This window comes from Antrostomus carolinensis, unplaced genomic scaffold (genome assembly GCF_000700745.2).
Source record: "Antrostomus carolinensis isolate BGI_N321 unplaced genomic scaffold, ASM70074v2 scaffold13093, whole genome shotgun sequence".
NCBI classification, from domain to species: domain Eukaryota; kingdom Metazoa; phylum Chordata; class Aves; order Caprimulgiformes; family Caprimulgidae; genus Antrostomus; species Antrostomus carolinensis.
In genome coordinates, this window is record NW_010307434.1 from 1 (window position 1) to 9,291 (window position 9,291).

Sequence of the window (9,291 nt, forward strand, 5' to 3'; positions counted from 1 at the left end):
CTGGTACCAGCTCCCGGTTCCCTCCCTTGTGTTTGCACTCGCTGTGCAGTCGCTTCGCAGAGGTGTGACCCGGTGGTTTTTAACGTTACAGCTGCTGTGCAAAGATGATCATCCCCGTCCGGTGCTTCACCTGCGGCAAAATAGTCGGAAACAAGTGGGAAGCCTATCTCGGCCTTCTGCAGGCGGAGTACACCGAGGGGTGGGTATTGTGTCTGTGCATCCTCGGACTCGGATTTCAGCGGAGATTGCCCCGTGCACAGCCATGGCATTGCAGAGTGGCTCTAAAGAGGCTAAAAACTACAGACAGGTTCTGAGGCTGACTACTTACCCAGGGGGTAGAAATTGTAGTAGTTTGGAAAGTACTTGGTTACCTACAGAATCTTTCAGTGTGGAAGTTGCCAAGTGATAACCTTTATACCCAAAACAGTCTCAAATATTTAACTTTGCACAGAACGGGGGAAAAAAGAAACAAACAGTACCATCAACTTTAACACCTATGTGGGTTTTTTTAAAGGAGTGAGAAGGAACAAGTTACAAGTGTAAGAAGTAACTAACAATGTTAATGTATACCCATTTTAGGGTTTTTTAAAAGCATTTAATATTCACTACCCAGAGTTGCTAACCTGATTTGAAAGCACTGGTTTGCTGGGGGGAAGGGGAAGTTTAAACTGCTTCAAATACCTGACTGATACTCCTAACAGTTCTGTTTTAAGTCTGTGCACGCTTTGCATAGCCAGAATTGTCTTTTAATAGTTCAGGAGGGTCTAGCTGTAGTAGGACTACTTCAGAAAGGCTTGAGAAGGTAACTCTTGAGAAATATTTATGTTGTCATAAAGTTTAAGTACGAAGAAAAAAAAAAACACACGGGTGTTTGCAGTTCAAAGTGGGGGTGGGCAAGTTTGAGAAGCTGATGTTGAAACTGTTAGGTAGAAAGAAAAGAGTATTTGCTTTGCATTTAAATAGTTAGAGCTGCTAATGGATTTACATCTGTGAACTACCAGCAGGATGTATATTAGCCACACAGATTTCACTGCCTTTTCTCTACAGTAAATCTGAAAAGGTTGTTGTGGTTTAGGATGCTATTTTATCAAATGTTAAACAGGGGGGCACAGAACAGGCAGGGAAGGAAAGCTTTGGGGTTTGAGCCTCATCTAAACTTGTAGGACGTTGTGATTAATCTCTCTGTTTCGCACTGCTTGGTGTGGAGTTTGCTGGGGGAAGATGTCCTGTCCCCCCACTATTTATCAGTTTCATTAAAAACTGTCCAGTGAAAATCATTCACCTCTTTTCCTAAATCTCATTACTTCTGTGAGGGGCCTTTTTAGAGTGCATTTACATCCCAGACCTGACAAATGTAGCTGAGTGGAATGTTGCAGCTGCTAAACTAAAGGTCTTTGGAAAGTCCCTCCCCAAAATATATTTTCTTCCATTTATGGAATTAATGCATTAAAATACTATGGATTGCTCATCATTTCTCACAAATACTGAAATTTATCAGAGCTGCTCTGGTAGCATTTCTGTCTGGTTTTCCAAGTATTACATTTTAATATTTTTCCTGTCTTCAGTATTCCTCTGCTTTTGTATAAGACAGGAAGATGTACATCGTTACTGATAAATGCTCACTTGAAAGGGATGGCTGAGCTGACTGGTGTGATTCTGGGATGTCTGTCCACACTGATGCAGTTACAGTGTTGTAAGATCAGAAGCAGAGTTTACAGATATCAAACACTTAAAATCTTCCAGTGCAGTGTCAGAATTGCTATTAATGGTGGCTTAAGAAATGCACAAAATGGAAGACATAAACTTTTCTAAACAATTTGGTTTTTAACCAAATATTTATATTTTTTTTTAACCAAAAACCCCACACCTTTTTGTTTGTCCCTTAAAACGTCTCTTTTTCTGCAAGTTCTTGGAAGGGGGAAATACAGCTGAAGGTGTTTTAGCTGAAATGGACAGTATGATTTCTAAAGTTGTGTTACTATTTTGCATCTCTGATAACTCCATTTTAAAGTTGACAACTTTCCAGATAGCTCTTAAAACTTATCAAAAGACATCAGGTGCTTTTGTTCTTGAGTGTTTTGGAAAGTTTAGATATCATGTGATATTATTTATCAACTTTTTTTTAAAAAAAAAGACAATGTTGATATAGTTCTCTTAAATAACTTCTGCAAGTGCTAGGCCTAAAATGAGTAGCCTTGCTATTTAAGCCCTTGAAGATCTGTTGATAGGTGTAAGGGCTAATTTATGTTCTCAGAAAAGCTGCTGGAGTTTGAGTCCATGCAGTTAGACTGCACTGCCTGAAGCCAACCAACCTTCTACCGTAATCCAGCTTATCCCTTCAGTCAGTTGTGCTTTAGAAAAAGCATCTATCGCTTCTTCCCACGGGAGAATTACAGGTTTATTTGTTTTAAGCAAATGCTAGATTGTTACACTGCATCATATAGATCTCAAGACCCGAGTTGAGTTGTATTTGATGAATGTCACATCCTGAAGGCGGATCAGACTGGCTTTATGGTTCACAGGTTGGTGCTAAAGAGCTTGGACAGCGTCACTTATCTCGAAGAGGTCTGATGGCGATACCCACGGCAGACACATGCGGTGGTTCTGGCTAGGCTGACTCACACGTTCTCTGCCCAACTGGAAGAATCTCGAGCAGTCACTCAGAAGGAATTAAGTGGAAGGACTATAAAACGGGGTTTTTGTTGAGCAGTGTGCACATCCTTATTTGTGTATGTGTGGAGAACAGGTTGTACAACTGAATGTCCTCTTACATGGGGACTGGAAAGGATTTTAGCCTTCCTCAGAATTAGCATCCCATCCATATGTGGAGTGGTTTGCATTCTGAGTTATTTTAGTTTCTATATATCTCCCAGCCTTTTAACAAGGTGTAGATCACAAATTCACCTTGTGAAGTAGGCAGGTGTCACCCTCAGTTATACAGAAAGGTTGTGCTATAACGCTGTTTAGAGATGCTGATGACAGCACAGATAACAACACTCGAGATGCTGTTCCTTGTTCCTGTCAGGAGACCATCTAGTGCCTCTGTGCTACCTCCTGCCATGAAACTGCCAGGAGCTGTAGCCAGCACAGGGAATCATGGACTGTCCAGGATTTTAAGAGGAGTGAAAGTTACTTCTCCTGTTTCAGAACTATGTTCCTGTTACTACATTCGCTGCCTCTTTGATGGATCAGATTTTTAACCAGATCACAGAATCACTTAAATTGGAAAAGACCTTTAAGGTCATCGAGTCCAACCATGAACCCAACACTGACCAGTCCCCGACTAACCCATGTCCCTCAGCACTGTGTCTACACGACTCTTCAATCCCTCCAGGGATGGGGACTCCACCACTGCCCTGGGCAACCCCTTCCAATGCCTCAGAACCCTTTCAGCAAAGAAATTCTTCCTCACATCCCATCTCAACTGCCCTGGCCACAACTGGAGCCCATCTCCTCTTGTCCTGTCCCTTGGTCCTTGGTTGAACAGACCCACCCCCACCTCTCTCCACCCTCCTCCAAGGGACTTGGACAGAGCCACAAGGTCTCCCCTCAGCCTCCTTTTCTCCAGGCTCAGCAGCCCCAGTTCCCTCAGCCGGGAACTCAGCACACTTGTGCTCCAGACCCTTCCCCAGCTTCATCAGCTCCTCTCTGTTCTACAGGCTGGTGTTTGTACAAGGAAGACTGAATCACTGTAAATGTGCCCTATTTCAAATCTCTTTCCAGCTGTGAAGACTAAACTTTTATTTCCAAAACCAAAATACTTGCATCTCACTTAACCTTGCTGCTTCATGACCAAATATGCCCTCAGGAGTGGGGTAGTAGAGAAGAGAAAATTCCTGAGTTATTCTGTTACGGTTCTGTCCCTCGGGAGTTCTGCAGACGTGGCTCTGAGAGCTCAGTGGTGGTGTCAGCTGGACACCACCTTCAGCAGAAGATCGTGTGGTCCTGCAGGACAGACAACAGGCAGATGCCCCATCAATGGCGCTGAACAGGCGGGAGCACGAACAGCACGTGCTGAATTTCCGTTCTTAGTTTGAACTGCAAACAAGTTTTCCTTTCTGACTAAACCCACAGTAATCAGTGTGTTGCTTGGGAACACTTACAAGTGGCTCTGACTCATTGCATCCTTTTTTTTTCTTTTTGATGATGTTGTTCTTGTTCATTAATAGAGATGCCCTGGATGCCCTTGGTTTGAAGAGATACTGCTGCCGCAGAATGCTCTTAGCCCATGTGGATCTGATTGAGAAGCTTTTGAATTACGCACCCCTGGAGAAATGAAATGAAAAAAGTACCATGCTGCAAGCCATGTGGAACATCTCCCTCATTCTAAACTTGAAAGTGGACTTCAGGCAAGAAAGGATGAAAGCCACCTGTAGTGCAACCACTGGGAGATGTTTATCTTCTGGAGAAAATACTGCCCTGAGCCACTAACCTCTCAAGGAAACAAAGCAAAGATGTAGTCCACTTAACCAAGATTTGAAGCTTAAATTAAAAGCTTTGATACTTCTTTTTAAATCCATATTTGGAGTTGTTTTGTGAACTTTTAGATGCTTCTGCCAGCAAAAATAAATGTTTGTTCATGTAGAAAAATTATTGTATTTCATAAAAATGTTGAAATAAAGCGTCTTTTCCTGTAGCCTTCCTACAGCTTCTGGACAGAGCTGAGTGTGTGCTTGGATCTTGCCGTTTGCTTGTGCTGGTTACTGCGAGGTCAGGAGTACTTTTAAGTGTCAATTCAGAGCTTTGCACTAGGCAGGCAGCAGGGTGAGAACTGACCTGGGCCTGAAGCTCAGGGTTCCAGCAACAGGCAAGTGGGTAAATTTGTTGGGCAAGAACGAGGCGTGACTCCAGAAAGCTGCTGGAGCGAGCGGAGCGTGCTTTGCACTGCGGTTAAAGCCAACTTGTGCTCTGTACCCCAGTTCCTCTAAAGCTCTGCGGCTGCTGTAGTCTAAAAACCAGTGAATCAGATGGTGCAGTGCCCTTCACGTAGGTAAAACAGATGAGTGTTCTCACAGAAAGCGCTGGATGTGAGAATTTGCGCACGCTGGCGTGAACACGATCAAAGTCTTGATGCTGCCAAGCACCTGCACCGCTCTCTAGCTGGTAGGCTCGCAAGCTTTCCGCTAGTGAGTCACCGCATCGGCTTCGCGTTGTGCTGCGTGTGGGGTGGTACTGCCTGGCCAAACAGAGAGCACTCCGGGCAGGGCCAGTGGAACAAGCTGAGTGCTCAGCTCAGCGTGCAGGGTGAGTGGGGCTGGCCAAGGTGAGCTACACAGAGAGACAGGCACTGACCCCTTCTCTCTGTGTAGCTCTCCCCTTCCTGTCACACTATTGGCTTGAATGCTTGGCCACACTTCACACTGTTCTCTGACATCCAGAAAAGGTGTCGTTCCTGAAATCCACTGTACCTGAAAATGAAGGAGGCCAATTCCTTCATCTGCACGTGCTCGGGATTCTGTTTAAATGCAGCATTAGCCCACGTGCAAATGTAGGAGAAATCATCGAGAGCAGCCTGCAGAAAATGGGCTGGAACAGACAATAATCCCTTACTCCTCGGGACAGTTGAGCCTTGGCACTCACACATCAGCTGCTGGGTAAGATGTTATCTCTCTGGTTTCTTTTCCGTAGTTGAAGAACTACAAAGAAGCTGGTTTGAAAAAAAGCCTGGGTTTCCAGAGATGGGAATTATTTAATGTGCTGCTTATTGAGTCAAACTTGTGCACACAAACCTTAAAAGTAGATTGTCTCACAAAATAAGCTGCAGGACAGCTTGCCTTGGGCTCTCACCCCACCAATCTTTACACTTGAACTTGCTTTTCAATTTAGCCCAAGGCAATAGTAGATGTTTCCCATATTCAGCAGTTCTTCACTAAAGACATTTTTTTACCATCTGCTTTATCCTAATGCAATGAGAATTAAGCAATTAATTCTAGCGTTTGTTTCATGGTTGGATAGCTGATGTTCTGCATGCTCGTTGTATTAGCTAGCTAAAGGCACTTAAAAAAACCCCCAAAAAACAAACAAAAAAACCCATTCACTTCTCTTTAAGGCTATTTTTTAAAAGGGACACTGTGAAATACAGGCTGACCTTTCCAAACTGAGCTCTGGTAGGATGCTGTTCCCTGTTACAGTGGAGCTACGTGCCAGCTGAACACGCGGGGCCCGGTGCTGGCTCTGTGAGCTCAGCTCTGCCCGGTGCTGGCTCCGTGAGCTCTGCCCTGCCCGGCACTGGCTCTGTGAGCTCAGCTCTGCCCGGCGCTGGCTCTGTGAGCTCAGCTCTGCCTGGCGCTGGTTCCGTGAGCTGTGCTGTGAAATCACAGCAGCCCAGGCTGGCAGAGACGGCCGCGCGTTCCGCCGTGTGCAAAACTGTCCTGCATCACTGCCAAAGAACTGGATCAGACCAGCCAACACCACATCATTTCTATCCGCAAAAGCAACCTTCTAATCTAGTTCTCTGCTTCACAATAACACGTTTCTTTCCCAAGCTGATGCCGAGTTGACTGATATGAAAAACTACGGCTCTTAAATACTTCTAATGAAGATGCAATTTGTGAAAAACACAGTGGGCCTCATTCAAAAATTAAAAGGAATGAGAAAAACCACCTTGGTTGCTGTTGTTTCTCAGACAGAAGGGAGCAGTGGAACCCATGACTGCCTGGTTTTGCTCTATCAAACAGACGTTACACAAGCCGCAGCACAAACCCCGAGTAGCGGGACTAACTCACAGCAGGCGTTACTATGAGCTTATGCAGCACACGGCAGCCTGGCCGCATCCCAGCCTCTCCTCGGGGCTTTGCAAATGCAGCAGTGACTGAAAAAGCCATTTCTGTAACGTGGTGAAGCACAGAGTTTATCATGTTCATGTGAAAGGTTGTTTGGAGAGTTTTGCCTTGGGAGGGTTAGGAGCAGAAGCCGAGCTTAAATCCTCTTCCATAAAGAGGCTGTGAGTTTTTCAATGGATTTCTATAAATCCCAGCTTTCACTCCTGCTCTTTGGTAACTAGGAATGTAATTCCCTTTCCGCTGTCATTTCTCCTGTGCTTGCTTCTGTGGCTGTTAATAACATAAGCATATTGGATCTGCTTTCTAACCCGCCAGATCTCTTTGAGAAGAGCCATTAAATGTGATCACAACCACCATGCTTTTTAAAGCCAACGTAAAAGAGACATGCATGTACGCAGAGAAAAAAAACAACCAAAACCCCTTGGTTTTCCCTGAATTTTAATAAAAAGGAGCCCTTAGCAGAATCACCAGATAGGCAGAAATGGCCAAATAAAAAAGAGATAAATTGCACTGACTGTGCAGCCCTTCAGTACATGCAGGAACCTGTCCACATTGCTGAAAAACCAAAAGTCCCACCACTCTGCGGTTGTTCATTCACTTTCTCCACAGAGCATTTTGGACATTTTTCACGTCTCTTTTGAAAGACCATTGCAGGGACGTTGGAAAAGCAAACGAGCACTATCAGAAGTGTGACAGAAAAACCCGTCAGCCTCAGGCAGGACTCACACCTCACCATACAACCACGATGAAGCAGCACCTGAGAAGCATGTGGTGGAAGATGAGGTCATCAAAGTACAGAGCAACCTGCTTGTGGAGTCCAGGTCCTGCTTCTACCTGGAGCATCACACCAAGGTACCTGTGTGCTTGGAAATCTTTACGTTTCTTGAAATGCCAGTTTGAAACAAAAAACAACCCTCTTGATCATGATTCTGAGCCCGTCTGCAGGAGGGAGGTGAAGCGCTTTCGTGCCAATCTGTAACGAGCCTCAAACCTTCTATTTCAAAAGCAGTTTTCCCCTGAAGAACAGCCTCTTGTGAGGGTCTGACCCCAGGGCAACACAGAGACGGGTGCTGGGTGTTTGTTCTTCCCATGACCTTTCCCCAGACGCAGCCTGGGTGGGACTGGGTGCTGAATTCTGCCTTCTTGCACAGGCTTCTTGTCTGGACGAAGAAAAATTAAACTCTGAAAACCCTGATTACAACCAGAGCTCAACCCCACAGCTGTACGATTCCATAGAGCTGCCTGACCAGCCCGTGGATCTAAACCTACATGTGACTGGTAACAAACTGTGAGGACCCAGAACAGGAGCTGCCTCCTTCCCTGCAAACAGCTCTACAGGAAAAAACAATTCCCCCCACTGACACCAAACCAAACAACCTGTCTGCCTCTAAAAGCCGAATCCCAGAATGGCCTGAATTGGAAAAGCCCTTTAAGCTCATCGAGTCCAACCACGAACCCAGCACTGACCAGTCCCCGACTAACCCATGTCCCTCAGCACTGTGTCTACACGACTCTTCAATCCCTCCAGGGATGGGGACTCCACCACTGCCCTGGGCAACCCCTTCCAATGCCTCAGAACCCTTTCAGCAAAGAAATTCTTCCTCACATCCAATCTCAACTGCCCTGGGCACAACTTGAGGCCATTTCCTCTTGTCCTATCAAGTAGTTTAACTCCAAATAGTTTCAAACTTCACTACTGATCCTCATAAGAAAACAGCACTTCTACTTAGTCCTCGCTCTGAGCAGACCATGTACATCCATTTGAGCTTAATTAGCTGGGAAGGTTTTCTTACTCCTGGAACTTCTCGGTTGAGACATCTCCAAAATAATATTTTCCACCTGGCTCTGACTGCCCAGATGATGAACACAGCTTTGACTTCCCCTTCAGTACATCTGCACCATGATTTACATCATGCCTTTGTTTGCAGATCCAATTTTTACTCAATTCCTCCAGCCAGTGAGAAATCATTTCTAATTGTTCAACAGGGACAGCACAATGGAGATGTTTGAAAATCAAGGCCAGGAAGCACGTGGCTGAGGCTTTGCCGTGTGCGGGGTTTGATGTGTCGCCCACTGAAGTCTGTGGAAGTCTTTTCATTAACTTCAGTGTGACTTAAAATTGGCGGGTGGCACATGGTGCCTTCCGCCACTCGAGTGTCCGGGGTTCATTCCTTTTGTTAAGTTCTGCTAAGAAAAGCTGTTTGAGGTGCCCAAGCATTAGATACTCAAAGAACTTTCAGATCTTGCTGCAAAGCTCAGCCGTATGGACATCCAGCATGTAAGGCCATTTAAAAACAAAACAAAACAAAACAAAAGAGGTAAGAAATTATCTTTGGCTTCAGGACTCCATCCACCCAGGGAGAGCTGCAGGAAACCAGCTTCGCTTCAGGCTGGTGCTCAGGAACAGCACAATATTTACATGGGAGGAGGGCTCGTTTAGAATCATCATCACAGAATCCCAGACTGGTCTGGGTTGGAAGGGACCTTAAAGCTCATCCAGTCCCAACCC

General features: G+C 45.3%; 1 protein-coding gene across 1 annotated transcript; it reads left to right on the forward strand.

Moving 5' to 3' along the window:
* The first annotated feature begins 53 nt into the window (after positions 1–53).
* On the forward strand, positions 54–4,486 carry POLR2L (RNA polymerase II, I and III subunit L). Its single transcript, XM_029084366.1, has 2 exons — positions 54–199; positions 4,170–4,486. The coding sequence occupies exons 1-2, from the start codon at positions 105–107 to the stop codon at positions 4,276–4,278; spliced, it is 204 nt and encodes a 67-aa protein (XP_028940199.1). The 5' UTR covers positions 54–104; the 3' UTR covers positions 4,279–4,486.
* The last annotated feature ends 4,805 nt before the right edge of the window (positions 4,487–9,291 follow it).